This window comes from Oncorhynchus mykiss, chromosome 21 (assembly GCF_057628025.1).
Source record: "Oncorhynchus mykiss isolate SJ-2025 chromosome 21, ASM5762802v1, whole genome shotgun sequence".
NCBI classification, from domain to species: Eukaryota; Metazoa; Chordata; class Actinopteri; order Salmoniformes; family Salmonidae; genus Oncorhynchus; species Oncorhynchus mykiss.
The window spans coordinates 47,549,915-47,567,742 of record NC_143042.1 but is presented as its reverse complement, the minus strand read 5'-3'; the positions used below and the strand labels follow the sequence as shown (position 1 = coordinate 47,567,742).

The window sequence follows — 17,828 nt, the reverse complement described above, 5'->3', positions numbered from 1 at the left end:
CAAGACCATCGTGTGGCTCATATGTATTCCTCAAAATGTTCAATTGATAAAGGACATCATTAAATTATTTAACTAGGCAAGTCAGTTATGAACAAATTCTTAATTACAATGACAGACTACACCGGCCAAACCCGGACGATGCTGGGCCAATTGTGCGCCGCCCTATGGGACTCCCAATCACCGCCGGTTGTTATATAGCCCGAAATCGAACCAGGCTGTCCGTAGTGACGCCTCAAGCACGAAGAGGCAGTGACTTAGAACACTGGGCCACCGGGGAAGCCGTTAGTCATGCGTGTTTACATTTGACACTGACATCTTTGCAACATTGTATCATACACATCCAGAAAAAGCACACACCAGATAAATGTATAGGACCACAAAGAAAAAAAAAATCTTTATTTTCTTATCAAGATACATTAAAAGGATACAGAGACATTGGAATAAAAAACACTTGAGAAAAACCATTAATTGTAGCATAATTCTCTCTCCAACATACAAAATTCTAACCCCCTCTACATCCCTCCCACCAGCTCTGATTTGCCCCCCCTCCCTCCCTCCTCCAAACCCACCCAATGGAGAGCAATGTTCACATGTACAGTATTTTAACCCTCTCCACAATATGGAGTAATTACAAGCCTTCTTCCCCAAATGATTTAATATAAAAAAACTTTTCAATAGGCCAAGTTTTTATTTTCTTCTTCAGATTAGTATTTTAACACTTCAAATTGTTTTAGAAACATTACAAAAGCCCACATTGGGACCAAACTTGCTTATAAATCTGTCATTTCTACCCCCATACTGGCTGCCATTGTACACAGAGCCTGAAGGAGAAAGAGGAATTATAATATCCAATTAAGAATTAATTTAATCTAAACTCACCCTTTCTTCATAATAAACACAAAAAGGGAAAATACAGATTCAAACCAAATCAACCCACAAGTTGAGACATCACTGGAGATTCATGACTCCAGCACCCAAGCCAATACATATAGCTGCTTTAGTAACAACAGTATCTGACAACAACCAGCTCGTAACATAATTTGCCAGTTTCATTCAAACCCAAGATCCAAACAGTCCATTGTCATAATTGCGGTGGCCTAGTCTATGTTTGGGGGAGCTGAAGGTATATGATTTATTGGTACAGGTGACAAAATGAACAGGGACTGTCTAAGAATGGAGTTTTACACCTAGAATGTTTTCTTTTTTTATGGCTCAATTCTGACTCCACTAAAACAAACCCAATAAGGACCTCAGAGACAACAGTATCTATTTTGCATGTCCCAAACAATCAGATCCACATCCAGAACCACCTGTTTGAATATCTTCCAAACCTACACAATATGAATCTCATCTACCTTGTTAACCTACATCACCATTTCCTAAACCCTTACTTCTCCCTCTCGCCTACCATAGTATTGAAGACACAAGACCGCTGTACTCAAGCGGTTGCCTGACAACTCATCCTGAATTTAATTCCTCTGCTCTATCGGTCGCTACATTCATTCAGTCTCAAACTGCCATCCTAGACGTTGCTCGTTTGACTTCAAAATGAGGGGCGTTGAACAAAACAAAATCCATCAGTGATTGGATAGTCTAACCAATCAGTGTATCAAAGTTGATAACGTCAGCATGTAGGCAGGCTCTGGCCCAACCCATAGGTTTCAGGGACCAATTAGAACGGTCAGAATATGTTTGCGTTCTAGAAATCGTCGGGGGAGGCAGGCAAATCCAGACTCATCGTGGAGAAGGAACGTCAGTTAGTGAGAACGATGTGGCTGGGTAGCCAGGCAACTCAAGTGGTCTTATCAGTCAAAACCAAAATGCACCCAAATGCATTTACAGAGAAGGATCCCGACTGTCTCTCTCCAGATGGGTAAATAAACAGCTGTAAAAAGTGTGTCAATCAAGTGATGGTAAACAAGACAGGACTCAAATTGATTGTGACGACAATTAAGTAGAAAAACAGAGCTCAACACCTAGAGGTTATGGGAGGGAGTTGGGTGGAAAGCTGCTAATGTTAAAAATACCCAGGGGGGGGGGGGGGGGGTTCAACAGAATTGATTTCCTCACTAGCAAACCCTCAAACGTAACTTCTGATAGGATTGTGGAGAGATAGGGGGCAGGATCAGGTCTAATTTAGGTGTGGAGAGGGGGTGGGGCCTGATGTGATGGTGTAAGAGAAGACGGGTGTCTAAAGTAGAATCTGACAAGTATCCTTGAAGGATGGGTCACACAAAGCACTTTACTGCAACCTCCAAGACCTATGATGGAACAAGTGGGTGAAACCTTGGTCAAAATAGACTTTCCCATAAACATGCTAAAAAACTGCCCCACATAGCCCTCCCTATAGAATATGAATAACTAGAACAGACATTTAGTCAAATTGCTGTGGTTCTAGTATTTCTATTTCCATGGCCCTCCCACAACCACGCCCCTACCAGTCCCCAAACAATTAGGTGTCAACCCCTCAAAATGCTGCTAATATTTACACAGATAAGAAAGGACCTGGAGGAAAAAAAATAAAGTGTGCTTAAATCACCATTATTTCAGGATGAGAAATATTTCTGATTTTAAATTACACAGTTAAAATGATTTACCATTAAAAAAGGGGAGCAAAAATAATTAAGCAAAAAGAGCCAGAATAAAATAGTAAAGCCCAAAGCCTAGTGTGTGTATGTGGGGGGGGTGTTGTGTCTGTGTATAGACTCAGTGTACAAAACATTACAAACACCTGCTCTTTCCATGACATAGACCAGGGGAGGCAATCAGGCCCCGAGGACTGGAGTTGCCCACCCCTGACATAGGTGACCAGGTGAAAGCTTTGATACCTTATTGTTGTCACTTGTTAAATCCACTTCAATCAGTGTAGATGAAGGGGAGGAGACGGGTTAGAGAAGGATTTCTAAGCCTTGAGACAATTGAGACATGGATTGTGTATGTGTGCCATTCAGAGGATGAATGGGCAAAACAAAATATTTAAGTGCCTTTGAACAGTGTATTGTAGTAGGTGCCAGGTGCACTGGTTTGAGTGGGTCGAGAACTGCAACGCTGCTGGGTTTGAGGCGTTCCTGAGGGCTTAAGGGGGTGTTCCTAATGTTTTGTACACTCAGTGTATGCGTAGTGTGTGTGTAAAGAATTGATGCCATGTACTAGATATAATGCATACATGCGGGTGTCACTCGTGTGTGTGTGTGTGTGTGTGTGTGTGTGTGTGTGTGTGTGTGTGTGTGTGTGTGTGTGTGTGTGGAGCAGCACGTCAGCTTTTGGGAGGTAACAGAACAGAAGACGAGATTTAAAAAATACGACGAGAGAAAACAACTACTGGTATGGGGTTGTGCTGCTACACTAGCAGGTTGGTGCGCTGGGTGCGCCCTAACTGTTTCGCAGTGGGGTGGGGTGGGGGGGGTTAGTCCTCCAGGACGATGGGCTCGCTGGTGCTGGAGGGCAGAATGGCTAAAGCCAGGGGCCGGGGAGGCAGGGGCAGCTTGACCCTGACGGGAAGGTGTGGTTTCCTGGCTGCCCGTCGCATCTCAGACTGGGTCAGGTGTTTCCTCAGAGCCCTGGAGGGGACAGAAATACACACAGTGAATTATCTGTAGGACTCAGATCGACATTGGCACACCTAGGAGTCCAAGGCTTTGTTGACACAGGTAGCACCTCATTTTTTGCCCAATTATTGGAAAAAGATCTGATCAAAATTGGGCTGCCTGTATAAAAACACATCCTAATGTCAAAGTGCACAGGTGCAAAGAAGAATAACCTTCGTCTTAAAACTAGTTACATGCAATATTAAACATTCATAATTTTCGTTCTGTGCTTTTTGGTTGAGAAATCTACATAGTACTATATTGAACACCTGACAAAGGGATCAATCAGGTCTATGGCAAAAAATTCAGTGGGAGAATTTGTTTTGACTAAGATTGACCCCGTTGTCAGGTGTTCAATACAGAACTATGCAGATTTCTCAACCAAAAAGCACAGAAGGTCATTTGTATCTTCCGGAGCTGACTGCTACTAAGAGAATAACAGACGCTCAGAGACCAGGACCTACCTGGTGTATTTAGTAGCAACAAAAACCACAGGGTTTGGCGCGTCTCCTTGGTTCACTTTCTGACGCTTGATCACTGACTGAGAGGTGGTCCTCATGCCTGATGTGAACGGCCTCCCATTGGTGGGGAACGGCAGTGCCAACGCCTATGACCAATAAGAGAAGAACGGTGAGAGGTGTGTGTGTGTGTGTGGCCACAGCTGTGGTCATGCTGCTATGCTCAGCGGTGATGGAGATAGACAGATGGTCAGTAAATCTCCCACTGTTACAGAGGAACCAGAACCAGCGCCAGTCTGTCCATCTCTGCAGTCTGAGTAGACAGGGACATGAGACACTACCCAAGGTTACAGTAAATGAGGCCGTCTATATCAAACCAGAACCTGTCACATGCATGGATTGACAGACAGAGGAAGTAAAAATGGCGGTTGTGGTTTGTGTGTGTGCATGCGTGTGCGAGGAGTACTCACGCTGCTGTCAAAGGGCCTCTTGCCAAGCAGGGCCGATCCCCCGCGGGGCTGGTTGGCCTGGTTGCGGTTGATGGGGGTGGGGGTGCCTCTGGGGGCCTTCAGCTTGAGTGGAGCCTGGATGGCTGGAGAGAGGAAAGGAGAACCCCAATCACAAACGAAGCCACTTAAAATAAAAGTGCATACCGCTTCATTACACAGTACCAGTCAAAAGTTTGGACACCCCTACTCATTCCAGGGTTTTTCTTTATTTTTTACTATTTTCTACATTTTAGAATAATAGTGAAGACATCAAAACTATGGAATCACGTAGTAACCAAAAAATGTGTTAAATCAAAATATATTTTAGATTCTTCAAAGTAGCCACCCTTTGCCTTTATTAGGTGGAATACATATCAATTAACACTAAAGCCTTTTGTGACTAAGGGGGCAGTATTTTCATTTTTGGAAAAATAACGTTCCCATAGTAAACGGGATATTTTGTCAGGACAAGATGCTAGAATATGCATGTAATTGACAGCTTTGGATAGAAAACACTCTAAAGTTTCCAAAAACGGTAAAAATATTGTCTGTGAGTATAACAGAACTGATGTTGCAGGCGAAAGCCTGAGAAAAATCCAATCTGGAAGTGCCTCATGTTTTGAAAGCGCTGCGTTCCAATGCGTCCCTATTGAGCAGTGAATGGGCTATCAACCAGATTACTCTTTCTCCGTATTCCAGAAGGTGTCTACAGCATTGTGACGTAGTTTTATGCATTTATGTTGAAGAATACCCGTAAGCGGCTACATTGCGCAAGTGGTCACCTGATGCCTCCCAGAGAGATTCTCGCGTAAAATACAGAGGTAGCCATAATTCCAATCGGTCCTACTGAAAAACTAATTGTCCCGGCGGATATCTTATCAAATAGATATTTGAAAAACACCTTGAGGATGGATTATAAACAACGTTTGCCATGTTTCTGTCGATATTATGGAGCTAATTTGGAATATTTTTCAGCATTTTCGTGACTGCAATTTCCGGGCGATTTCTCAGCTAAACGTGAAGAACAAACGGAGCTATTTCGCCTACAAAAATAATATTTTTGGAAAAAAGGAATATTTGCTATCTAACTGGGAGTCTCGTGAGTGAAAACATCCGAAGCTCAAAGGTAAACGATTTAATTTGATTGCTTTTCTGATTTCCGTGACCAAGTTACCTGCTGCTAGCTGGACAAAATGCTATGCTAGGCTATCGATAAACTTACACAAATGCTTGTCTAGCTTTGGCTGTAAAGCATATGTTGAGATGACCGGGTGATTAACAAAAGGCTAAGCTGTGTTTCAATATATTTAATTTGTGATTTTCATGAATAGGAATATTTTCTAGGAATATTTATGTCCGTTGCGTTATGCTAATTAGTGTCAGTCGATGATTACTCTCCCGCATGCGGGATGGGTAGTCACTAGAGGTCAGGTGTGCCTTGTTCAAAGTTAATTTGTGGAATTCCTTTCCTTCTAATGCGTTTGAGCCAATCAATTGTGACAAGGTAGGAGTGGTATACAGAAGATAGCCCTATTTGGTAAAAGACCAAGTCCATATTATGTCAAGAACAGCTCAAATAAGCGAAGAAAAACAACAGTCCATCATTACTTGAAGACATGAAGGTCAGTCAAAGTGGGAAATTTCAAAAACTTTCAAAGTTTCTTCAAGTGCAGTCGCAAAAACCATCAAGCGCTATGATGAAACTGTCTCTCATGAGGACCGCCACAGGAAAGGAAGACCCAGAGTTACCTCTGCTCTAGAGGATAAGTTCATTAGAGTTACCAGCTCAAATAAAATGCTACAGAGTTCAATTAACAGACATCTCAACATCAACTGTTCAGAGGAGACTGTGTGAATCAGGCCTTCATGGTCAAATTACTGCAAAGAAACCACTGCTAAAGGACACCAATAATAAGAAGAGACTGGCTTGGGCCAAGAAACATGAGCAATGGACATTAGACCGGTAGAAATCTGTCCTTTGGTCTGATGTGTCCAAATTGGAGATTTATTATTCCAACCGCCGTGTCTTTGAGACGTAGAGGCGGCGAATGGATGATCTCTGCCTGTGTGGTTCCCACCGTGAAGCATGGAGGAGGTGGTGTGATGGTGCTTTGCTGGTGACACTGTCAGTGATTTACTTAGAATTTAAGGCACACTTAACCAGCATGACACCCACAGCATTCTGCAGCGATATGCCATCCCATCTGGTTTGAGCTTAGTGGGACAATGATCCATCACACCTCCAGGCTGTGTAAGGGCTATTTGACCAAGAAGAAGAGGGATGGAGTGCTGCATCAGATGACCTGGCCTCCACAATCACCCGACCTCAACCAAATTGAGATGGTTTGGGATGAGTTGGACCGCAGAGTGAAGGAAAAGCAGCCAACAAGTGCTCAGCATATGTGGGAACTCCTTCAAGACTGTTGGAAAAGCATCCCAGGTGAAGCTGGTTGAGAGAATGCCAAGAGTGTGCAAAGCTGTCATCAAGGCAAAGGATGGCTACTTTGAAGAATTTAAAATCTAAAACATATTTTGATTTGTGTAACATTTTTGGGTTAATACATGATTCCATGTGTGTTATTTCGGTTTGATGTCTTCACTATTATTCTACAACGTAGAAAATACTAAAAATAAAGAAAAACCCTTGAATGAGTAGGTAGTTTTAACTGGTACTGTATTTCGACAGCTGGAGCATGGAAATGGAAACGCAATTAGGGAGAAAAACTACACAGTGTTCGTGCCAACCGTGGGTAAATACACACAGTGTCAGCGACATAAGACCTCTCAGGATCTCAATGATCATTTCTTCTGTGATTGGACTATTTTCTTACCCAGTTCCTTCACTATGGTGGCCAGCGGTGGTCGAGGGATCGAGCAGTTCTTTATAGGGGCCTTGGTTGCTTTAGGCAGCCTTATCATACCTGAGAAAATAACACCATAAGCATTACAGAAAGTGTGTGTGTGTGTGTGTGTATGTTAATGCGTGTCCATATACTCACACTCGGCCTTGACGGCATTGGCGTTGATGGAGGCATAGGGGCGGCGTGCGGCGCTGCGGGGCTGCAGGATGTCAGTGCAGACACGGCGGGCGATGCGCGTCAGCTTGGTGGTCTGCAGGATGAACGTCTGCCGGTTTTTGGCCAGCAGCTTGGCCCGCCCCCCACTAGTCGTGAAGGGTGACAGGCCCTGCACTTCCTGGCGGGTCATGTGACCTCGGGGGGTTGACTCCTGAGGGGCCAAGAGTTAACACATCGAAATATCATGATTGAATAGCTCAGTCTACATTGGCTTCCTCTCCTCTGCTGACGCTGTAATGATCTGATAACACAGGCTAGGCCACCAAGAACTCGGAAATTAAAATGATATTAACTCCCTCTTCCCTGTCCTATGCAGATAAAGGAAAGCTAGGCTACTGAGGTGCACCCAGTATTTGAGTGGTTTAGGGTAGCAGGTTAATAAAAGCAGACATACTGAGCCAGATCTTGCGGCCCCCTCTAGCTGTGTGGGGGTCTTCAGGCCTCCGTACTTCTTCCAGTAGATCCAGCAGGATGCACACAGTCTGCACTGCATGTTGGGAGGACCCCACGCGTACCACTGTGCTGACTGGGCGGCTGCAACAGAGGGGAGGTCTGTTAGATGTCCAGAAAAAGAAATACGTCAAAATCACCTTCACTACACACATAGGATTGTTCACTACAGTTAGTCAGACAGACAACAGACCAGACACAAACTAAAGTTGTATGGCAGAATACTCACTACGGCAGCTCTCACAGCTCAGTCCTTTCTGGAAGCCAGCGGCCCCGTTCATGCCAGGCTTGTTACCAGGAGCCATGATCTGGTTGGGGTTGGGCTTGGTGCTGGAGGTAGAGAGAGAGAGAGAGAGAGAGTTGATGTGTTTAGTTACCGTGGTAATGATGGAGATTGTGCATTGGCTCTGCTGCAGTTCAGACTGTTACTCACTAGGTGGGGATGTAAACCTGCTTCAGCTTGCTGTCTGCTTCCGCTGCCTTGAGTCGTTTCTGAAACAAACATTTCAATTTGCAAAGTAACAACAAGTAGCTCTGTTTGTGAAGACAATTCTGCATTATACATCACTTAAGCCAATGCATAGTACGATCTCATTGTTTCGTAAGAGTGTGGCTCTGAACGGCAGAGTGGTGTATTTTACCTGTTGAATGTAGCGGTCGGTGGTTTTCCACATGTAGTAGAACTGAACCACGCTGGCTAGTGACTTCCATGGTAACTGGGGACAACAGACAGAACATCCTTCAACACGGACCAGATGAAAGCACATAGGATACAGTTAATATAGAGTGGTGTTCCGGAGGTGCGTTTTGAAACGGAGGAGGTACTTTTCTTTGTTGATTCAAAACATTTGACCTACTGCTCCTTCTGAACACAAGCCAGGTATCTATTAGTTGAATACATGAGGACACTCACAAAGTCCTGGCGGATGTCGTTGAAGTCCTTGCCATATTTCTCCAGGGCCTCTTCGAACAGCATGGCCTCCGAGGCGCTCCACTCCTCCATCTCGTCACGGCAGAGCACGGGCCCGCCCTGAGGCACCAGCGTGGACATGGCCTTGGCCAGGTCGTAGTCGTTCTTCTGCAGGGTATCCATCGCATGGAACTAGAGGGGGAGAGCGGGGGACCATTAGATATATTGCTCATTTTAGACACAGGTTACCGTATTCAAAATGTTTTACAAATGTGAAATGACAGAATGGTAACCTAGATGGCCAGTTTATTAGGTACACCCATCAAGTACTGGGTCGGAACCCCCTTTGTCTCCAGAACAGCCTGAAATATTTTTTCATTTAACTAGGCAAGCTAGTTAATAACAAATTCATATTTACAGTGACGGCCTATACCGACCAAACCTGGACGAAGCTGGACCAATTGTGCGCCGCCCTATAAGACACCCAATCACGGCCGGTTGTGATACAGCCTGGAGTCGAACCAAGGCGTCTGTAGTGACGCCTTTAGCACTGAAATGCAGTGCCTTAGGTCCTGAGTGGCGCAGCGGTCTAATGTGTACCAGGAGAACATTCCCCAGTAGCCTGTACCGTTGACACCATGCAGGAAGAGTCCATGGGATCATGCTGCTTATGCCAAATCCTGACTAACATCAGTATGACGCAACAGGAACCGGGATTCTTCGGACCAGGCAATGTTTTTCCACTTTTCAAATCGTCCAGTGTTGGTGATCTCATGCCCACTGGAGCCGCTTCTTGTTTTTAAGTGATAAGAGTAGAACCCTGTGTGGTTGTTTACTGTTTGTGGTCGCCTGTTAGCTTGCACAATTCTTCCCATTCTCCTTCGACCTCTCAGCTGTTTTCATCCACAGGCCTGAGCTGACTGGATGTTTTTAGTTTGTTGCACCATTCTCAGTAAACCCTGGACACTGTTGTGCGTGAAAAGCCCAAGAGGGCGTCCGTCTCTGAGATACTGGAACTGGCGCGCCCTGCACCAATGATTATATCACACTCAAAGTCACTTAGGTCACTGGTTTTGCCCATTCTAACGTTCAGTTGATCAGTAACTTAATGCCTCTCTGCGTGCTTTATATAGCAAGCCACAGCAACGTGACTCACCATCTGTAGGAGCGAACCATTTTCATGAACGGGGTGGTGTACCTAATAAACTGCCCACTGAGTGTATAGTCCAATATAATGAATAACATTACATGTACTAATTAGGATACGGTAGATGTCCATTGTTTTAAGGGTTATATGTAGAGCGCTTAGTGATTGTCTTGTCACCATGGGACATGGACAAAGTGTGTGTCTCACCAGCGTGATGTCTCGGGAGGCGGCCGCAGCACTCATATGCAGGCTGGGTTGACGGATAGAGCTGCTGCAGTCCAGGGCTCGGGCAAACGTCCCCACAGCACTGGAACACACAACCATCAAATGACAAACCCAGTACTGAAACAGACAAACTCCTAACTTAACAAGAACTAGACAAAAATACCCTATCGACAGCGGTTTTGTAAATCAGTGTGAATTTTCACCATATGGCCACTAGATGGTGCTGCAGCTTGAGGTCGTTCCCTCCATAATGTTGATTCCCTCCAAAAACAGACTTGGGCCCAAACATGCTGTATGTTGACTGGGGTCCTACTGCTACTACACCGCTTAGGCAAGACCCTTCAAAGATGTCTTGAGAACATTGCAAAATCTCAATACACTAATATCAAGCTCAAAAAGGTGGACACTTTGCAACTCAAAGCCATTCAGTTTACATTACTTCAGATCAGAATGTGTTCCAAGCTCATGACAACAAGGCCAGACAAGGACCTCCATAGCAACAGGGCGTAACCAGGGCAACGTGTGACAGATGGAGGGGGGCAGGGCCAGGGGACACTCACCGAGCCACCACCAGAAACTGGTCAATCTGTGGGTCTTTGAGCTGGTTGTCGGGGTGCCACACCTTGACCTCCAGCTTCTCTTGAATACGGGTGTCTTCTTCACCTGGGAGGGATGACACCAAGAGGACAACCATCAGACATGTTAACTAATGTTGCAGACAGAGACACTGGTTGTGGTTGCGTGACCCACTATTTTGGAAACAAGAATGAGAGACTTGAGAGGAAATGGTGAAATAAAGTAATAGGAGAGAGATGAGTCAAAGAGAAATAGAAAAGGATGAATGAGAGCAGAAGGTGAAAACAACTAAATGGACAAGTATGCATGTCGGTCTAACCAGACTGAACTAGTGTCACAAGGGCACAAACAACCTTCACAAAATGGCAACATTCAACTTAATACTGGCTAGGCTACACAAGGGAAGATACAACAAGAGGGCAACATCTAACTACATTACTTGCTGCCAGAAGGGAAGTGATGTCGTGTTCAGTAGTCAGAAAATGGAGTTCTCCAACAGGAACACAGATTCCCCCTTTTCATTCCAAAACATGACCGATTTCTCCCTACTCATGATTTACGATCCCATACAACTCAAATAATTTAGACACGTGATAGATAGCAGACATTCTGCAAACCTAGCACTTTTAGAAATGGGGCACAACTTAAATGTGGGTTTAGTCTGACAGCACTATGATCACTATAATAGGATGCAACCTGATAGGCCGGTGTAAAAGGTCAGAGTTCAGCCACCCAAACACCCCCCCCTTCTACACACAGACAGACACAGACCTTCGGCTAACTTGTCGGGGATCTCGGCCTGGTACTTGGAGCCCACCCGAATCTCTCCTTGGTCCGCCAGCAGGGTCTTCTGGACCGGGTCAAACACCAGCGAGTAGAAGAAACACTCCTGGAGCACAGAAAACAGATGGAAGGATGGGGTTAGAGAATTTAAATCGGGGATGGGCAACTGGCAGACAGCCCCCCTTCTGACCAATTTCCACTCAGAAACTAAGTAATATAACTCTTAACTTACTGTTGAGATTTAGAATAGCAAAACATACGGTTGTGCGCATCAACAGTTGCTCTTTTGTCAGACACTGACAGTTACTCAATTAGCCCATGTCAGCTAACTTTAATTTAAAAATAAATACATTCGGGAAGTTACTCTAGCCAGGTTTCATATACATTTTGAAAGATCAAATTTCATTACTTTTTCCATGACTTCTAACCAAATTTTCATGATCAACAATAGCCGGCATCTCTATACACGTATAGAAAAAGCATGCATAATGTGGTATGGGCACTGCTCTCTGATCCCATGTACCATCTGATGCCGTTGTGCAAGGCACTGAACCCCCCCACCCCCCCCCCCCGGAAGGTGAACACCTGTTATGCCTTTTGAAATAACTTGCTCTTACAATATATCAAAAGATTAAATGGCTATGGAGTGGCCACAAATATCTTTATTGAGCTGAAGCAAGCCCACAAACGTTCTTCAGGAAATGTACTTTCCAGTTTAGTCATATTTAGCCTATCTTAGCTACCTAACAAGTGTTACTTTGCATATTGGCTAATATCTATTGTAGGGGTCGGCAACGTCAAGCCAAGGCTTGGCAATCCACCCACCCAAAAAATAAAAAAAGTGTAATACATTTTTTTGCGTGGTGTGCTAAGCCTTGGTTTGACATTTATTATCTCACTTATTTTTGGCAATAGGTTATTTGGTATAAACTGGAGAAAATAATTGAAATTGCAGGCATTGGTTTCAAAATTACATTGGGATTCACTGCAATGTTGTAGTTCCCAAGGTAGGTCAACCCTGATTAGCCAATGGGCTTTCAAGATTTTCATATTATTAGTTCTGTGCAAGACGACCCACCTCGCCTCTCCCGCCAAATTCAAAACCAAGGCAACACTGAAGATGAGATTCGTTTTCACATGCCAAGCAGCTAGCAAGCCTTCTTTTGTTATTTAAAAACGTTCAGGACACAAAATGTCCAAAGGAAAATACGGCAGATGTCCACTCATGTATTGCCACTTGGACAAAGGAGTGTGGACTCGTAAAACTTTGGTTTGTCGGACATCAAGTGTAGGGCGTCATTTTGAAACGAGACATGAGAAAAACTTCAGGGTGAGGCGGACAATAATGAAGGAATCAAGAGGGCCATGTCCAGGTATGAAAAGCAAAGCAGTGTGCTTACACATCTACATGCAGTCAAAAATCAAGCTACAGAGGGGAGATACAGAGTTGAGCAGTGCATTCCTAAACATGGAAAACCATTTACTAAATGGGGAATATATCAAGGAGGCTTCCCTCAGTAGTTCGCAGGCTTTATTTAATGGATTGCCTAACAAAGACAATCATCTCAAAGATAAAAGGCACGCTTGTGTCTGCCAGAACTGTTGAAAAGGCGTGTTACTGAGATGGTTGAAAATGTAAAGGAGCAGCAAGCTGTAGCGTTAAAAGATGCACCTGTGTGGCTCTTGATGAGTGTGGATGTGAATGACATTCCATGATACTGTGACTCAGAGCAGGTATAAAACCCATGCACTATACTACTCAAGGGAAATATGTGGCATTAGCCATCGCAGGTCATTTTTAGGAGAGAGAGCTATTGGCTATTACAACTGACGATGGCCCCGCTATGGTGGGGAAACAAAGGATTCACAGAGCTGATTTTAGATCAGATTGTCACTATCACATTCACCAGGAGAATCTGTGTTCCAGGATCAAGCCCGTGGTGCTAATGGACAGTGCCTCTGTTTAGCGAGCTAAGGAATTCATCCGTTTCTGGGCAATTAGATGTTCAATACAGACAATTAGTTGTAATGCAAATATGCAAATCATTACTGGCACGCAGATCGTTAGAATTGGTAGAATAAATTGTAGAATTGACAATCTACACAAAAAAGGTTGCCGACCCCTGATCTATTGAGTTGCATCAGTTACCCATCCCGGATTTTCACTCAATGCTTCAGTACATACAGTACTAATTTCTCCTTGTGTTTTACAGTCCTTGCGCAAAGAGTAATACAAATATATTTGCAAATATTTTGGAATAAGTCCTTAAGTGTCCAGTTTGCATCATTGTAAAAAAAGTGAAGCTCACCTCTTTCTCCAGGTAGCCGGCGAGGACGTCTGTTTCGTTGAGGAGTGTAACGTTACATTTCCCCCTGGGGAGAGAGAGAGGGGTGACCGGGGAAGAGCATTCAGAGGTCAAGAAGGTACCATGCAAACTATTCATCTGAACTGACCTGCACCAATCCTAACTACTGTAATATTTCCCCAATAAGGCAAACAAAATACATGTCTGTGGAAATGCTGTAAATGAACAAGTTATAAATATTGAAGAAAACTTTGACACAATTCAAGTATTTCTACACTTATAACCCCTCAACTTATTTTGAGATCAAGAGCCTGAACTGTGATGGTTCATGTTACGAAGGGACAGTTTGAACACATTGCTGGCTTAATGGTCATGAATAGGCCATAGATACGTTTTGGTGGGAAGGCCAAAATACCAGAGGTGGCAGAACAGAGTACTCCGGTTGAGGTGTAGGGTTTGAGCATAGCTTAAAGGTAGGGAGGGGCATGGTAGTTGCTCCGTAGGCAATACCATGGTCTTGTAGTGGATACGAGCTTCGACTGGAAGCCAGTGGAGTGGGGTGGAGGAGTGGGGTGACATGGGAGAACACCAGGCGGGCTGCGGTGTTCAGGACAAGTTGCAGGGGTTTGATGGCACGAGTGGCGAACCCAGCCAAAAACAAATTGCACTAGTCCAGACGGGAGCTAAGGACCTTAAGGACTCTTCCCTGGGAGGAAGAGCAGCTCATTCTTGTTGATGTTGAGCTTGAAGTGGTGGGCCGACCTGGGTGTCAGAAGGGGGGGAGTAGTTGAGTTGTCATTCGCATAGCGATGATAGTAGAGACCAGTGAAGATATGACAGAGCCGAGTGATTTGGTGTCGAAAGAGAAGAAGGCCTGGAACTGAGCCCTGGGGGATACCAGTAGTAAGAGCATGTGGTGCAGACACAGATCCTCTCCACGTCACCTGGTAGGAACGGCCTGAGAGGCTGGGGAGGAAGATCCGATAGTTCACGTGTCGAAGGCATCGGCTAGAACTCAGTAGGATGGGAACATAAGCGAGAGAGAGTTGCTATGGCAGTGAGGAGAGCCTCTGTGACACAGAGAGCTGGTTAGGGTCAAGAATATCGTTCTGAGAGAGATAGCGAGAGTTGGTCATAGACAGCATGCTCAAGTGTTTGAGAGAAAAGAAAGGAATACCAGTCTGTAGTTTATGACGTCAGAGGGGTCGAGTGTTGGTTTCTTGAGAAGGGGCGCAACTGTGGCCATTTTAAAGTCAGAGAGGACGCAGCCAGTGGTCATGGATGAGTTGATGATGGAAGTCAGGACTGGACATATCAGTCCTGTCATATGACACTATATCCTGTCAGGGTTGAACTGGTTCAATGGCAGAACTCTTGTTTGCAGCTACTGCTATGTGGTGAGTCTACGCCTCAGGACACACACGCTCTCTCTCTCGATTACCTTATGTGAGTGGCTGGTAAAGACTCAAACTGCCGAGAGAGGAAGAGTTCTCTGTGTTTCAGCTGATGTTTCTGCTGTTCAGACACTGTGGGCTGCTTGGACTCCTCCTCAAAGTCTCCTATGAAAACACACACAAAAACAAAAATGAGCAACAAAGCACATTTTCCAATTCTATGGGCTCTAATAATTCACATCAACACAACTGTTTGCTAATTGTGGCTATGAAGATCCCGCTTTACCTTTCTTTGTATATATTTTTTAAATATATATATTTTTTTCAAGTTGTATTGAGAAATAAACATTTGATGAATTATAGTAAAAGGGATAAAGCTCAGAAAGTAAGTGTCGGAACACAGGATCGAACAGCTGCCTCCGGGGACATATGTTGACTCATCCTATACTCCTATTTGTGGCCAAGCATAATTTGGAGGGAAAAAATGGGGTGGGGTGGACACACTTCAAAAACTCCACCTCAAATTTGTATCTCAAGCAGACCATTTAAAAAATTTTAAAAAATTGCCGCCATTTCCTCATAGAGGATGATGTCATCCTCCTGAGGAGGATGAGATGCCCAATTAGGGGTATGCCCACACCATTCCAACACAGAAAATCTGCTTTTAACAAACTTAATTACCATTTTTATGGAAGGAAAACTACTTCACTTACATTTAATTAATTATAGGTCACATTTCATAGAAATCTGGAAATGCTAGAATGTCTGTCTTTATATATATATATATATATATATATATATATATATATAGAGTGCAAATGGAAAGCATTCAGACCCCTTGACTTTTTCACCCCTTGACCCCCCACATTTTGTTACATTAGAGCCTTATTCTAAAATTGATTCAATTTTTTTTTTTAAACTTTAAATCTACACACAATAACCCATTAGGACAAAGCAAAAACAGGTTTTTAGAAATGTTAGCTAACTTACTCATTTAAAAAAACAACTGAAATATGACGTTTACATAAATATTCAGACACATTACAGACCCTAGTACCTTGTCAAATAGCTTTTGGTAGCAATTACAGCCTTGAGTATGAAGCTACAAGCTTGGAACACCTGTATTTGCAGAGTTTTTCCTATTCTTCTCTGCAGATCCTCTCAAGCTCTGTCAGGTTGGTTGGGGAGCATCGCTGGACAGCTATTTTCAGGTCTCTTCAGAGATGTTCGATTGGGTTCAAGTCCAGGCTCTGGCTGGGACACTCAAGGACATTCAGAGATTTGCCACTCCTGCATTGTCTTGGCTGTGTGCTTAGGGTCGTGGTCCTGTTGGAAGGTGAACCATCGCCCCAGTCTGAGGTCCTGAGTGCTCTGGAGCAGGTTTTCATCAAGGATCTCTATGTACTTTGCTCCGTTTATCTTTGCCTCGATCCTGACCAGTCTCCCAGTCCCTGCTGCTGAAAAACATCCACACAGCATGATGCTGCCACCACCATGCTACACCATAGGGATGGTGCCAGGTTTCCTCCAGACGTGACACTTGACAACCAGGCCAAAGAGACCAGAGAATCTTGTTTCTCACTGGCAGAGTCCTTTAGGTTCCTTTTGGCAAACTCCAAGCGGGCTGTCATGTGCCTTTTCCTGAGGAGTGGCTTCCGTCTGGCCACTCTACCATAATGGCCTGATTGGTGGAGTGCTGCAGAGATGGTTGTCCTTATGGCAGGTTCTCCCATCTCCACATAGGTATTTCTGGAGCTCTGTCATCGGGTTTTTGGTCACCTACCTGAACAAGGCCCTTCTCCCCCGATTGATCAGTTTGGCCTGGCGGCCAGGTCTAGGAAGAGTCTTGGTGGTTCCAAACTTCTTTCAATTACAAATGGAGGCCATTGTGTTCTTGGGGACCTTCAATGCTGAAGAAACGTTTTGGTACCCTTCCTTCCACCTCATGGCTTGGTTTTTGCTCTGACATGCACTGTCAACTGTGGGACCTTATATAGACGGGTGTATGCCTTTCCAAATCAATGTCCAGTCAAGTTGTAGGAACATCTCAAGGATGATCAATGGAAACAGGATGCACCTGAGCTCAATTTCGAGTCTCATAACAAAGGGTCTGAATACTTATTTAAATAAGGTGTATTTCTTTTTTAAACATCTGCAAAAAAATTAAAAAAATAAACAACTTGTTTTTCGCTTTGTCATTATTGGGTATTTTGTGTTGACTGAGGACAAACATGTATTGAATCCATTTTAGCATTAGGCTGTAACGTAACTAAATGTGGAAAAAGGGAAGGGGTCTGAATACTGAACGCACTGTATACCCTGGTACTTTATCTTGTACCGTCCCTACTGCGTAAGTGTAACCAATACGACCATGAACATCATTTCCTACTCGGAAGGACAAACTATTCCTGTCTATTCTAGGGACTG

The 17,828-nt window shown here is 44.2% G+C and overlaps 1 protein-coding gene across 2 annotated transcripts in view; it reads right to left on the bottom strand.

Moving 5' to 3' along the window:
- Nucleotides 1-367: 367 nt before the first annotated feature.
- The window catches only part of LOC110500719 (metastasis-associated protein MTA2), a 32,582-nt gene continuing 15,121 nt past the window's right edge, over nt 368-17,828 (bottom strand). The window contains exons 4-18 of one of the 2 annotated variants that reach the window (XM_021578243.3): nt 15,449-15,566; nt 14,011-14,074; nt 11,690-11,807; nt 10,903-11,005; nt 10,325-10,424; nt 8,974-9,162; nt 8,702-8,776; nt 8,494-8,552; nt 8,290-8,390; nt 8,005-8,162; nt 7,533-7,761; nt 7,365-7,454; nt 4,516-4,637; nt 4,052-4,194; nt 368-3,560 (exon numbers count right to left, since the gene is read on the bottom strand). In XM_021578243.3, coding sequence (XP_021433918.1) covers nt 3,407-3,560; nt 4,052-4,194; nt 4,516-4,637; nt 7,365-7,454; nt 7,533-7,761; nt 8,005-8,162; nt 8,290-8,390; nt 8,494-8,552; nt 8,702-8,776; nt 8,974-9,162; nt 10,325-10,424; nt 10,903-11,005; nt 11,690-11,807; nt 14,011-14,074; nt 15,449-15,566 — 1,823 coding nt within the window. In that variant the 3' untranslated portion in view covers nt 368-3,406. The remainder of the gene's footprint in view (nt 3,561-4,051; nt 4,195-4,515; nt 4,638-7,364; nt 7,455-7,532; nt 7,762-8,004; nt 8,163-8,289; nt 8,391-8,493; nt 8,553-8,701; nt 8,777-8,973; nt 9,163-10,324; nt 10,425-10,902; nt 11,006-11,689; nt 11,808-14,010; nt 14,075-15,448; nt 15,567-17,828) is intronic. The other variant, XM_021578244.3, reaches the window with a different exon arrangement.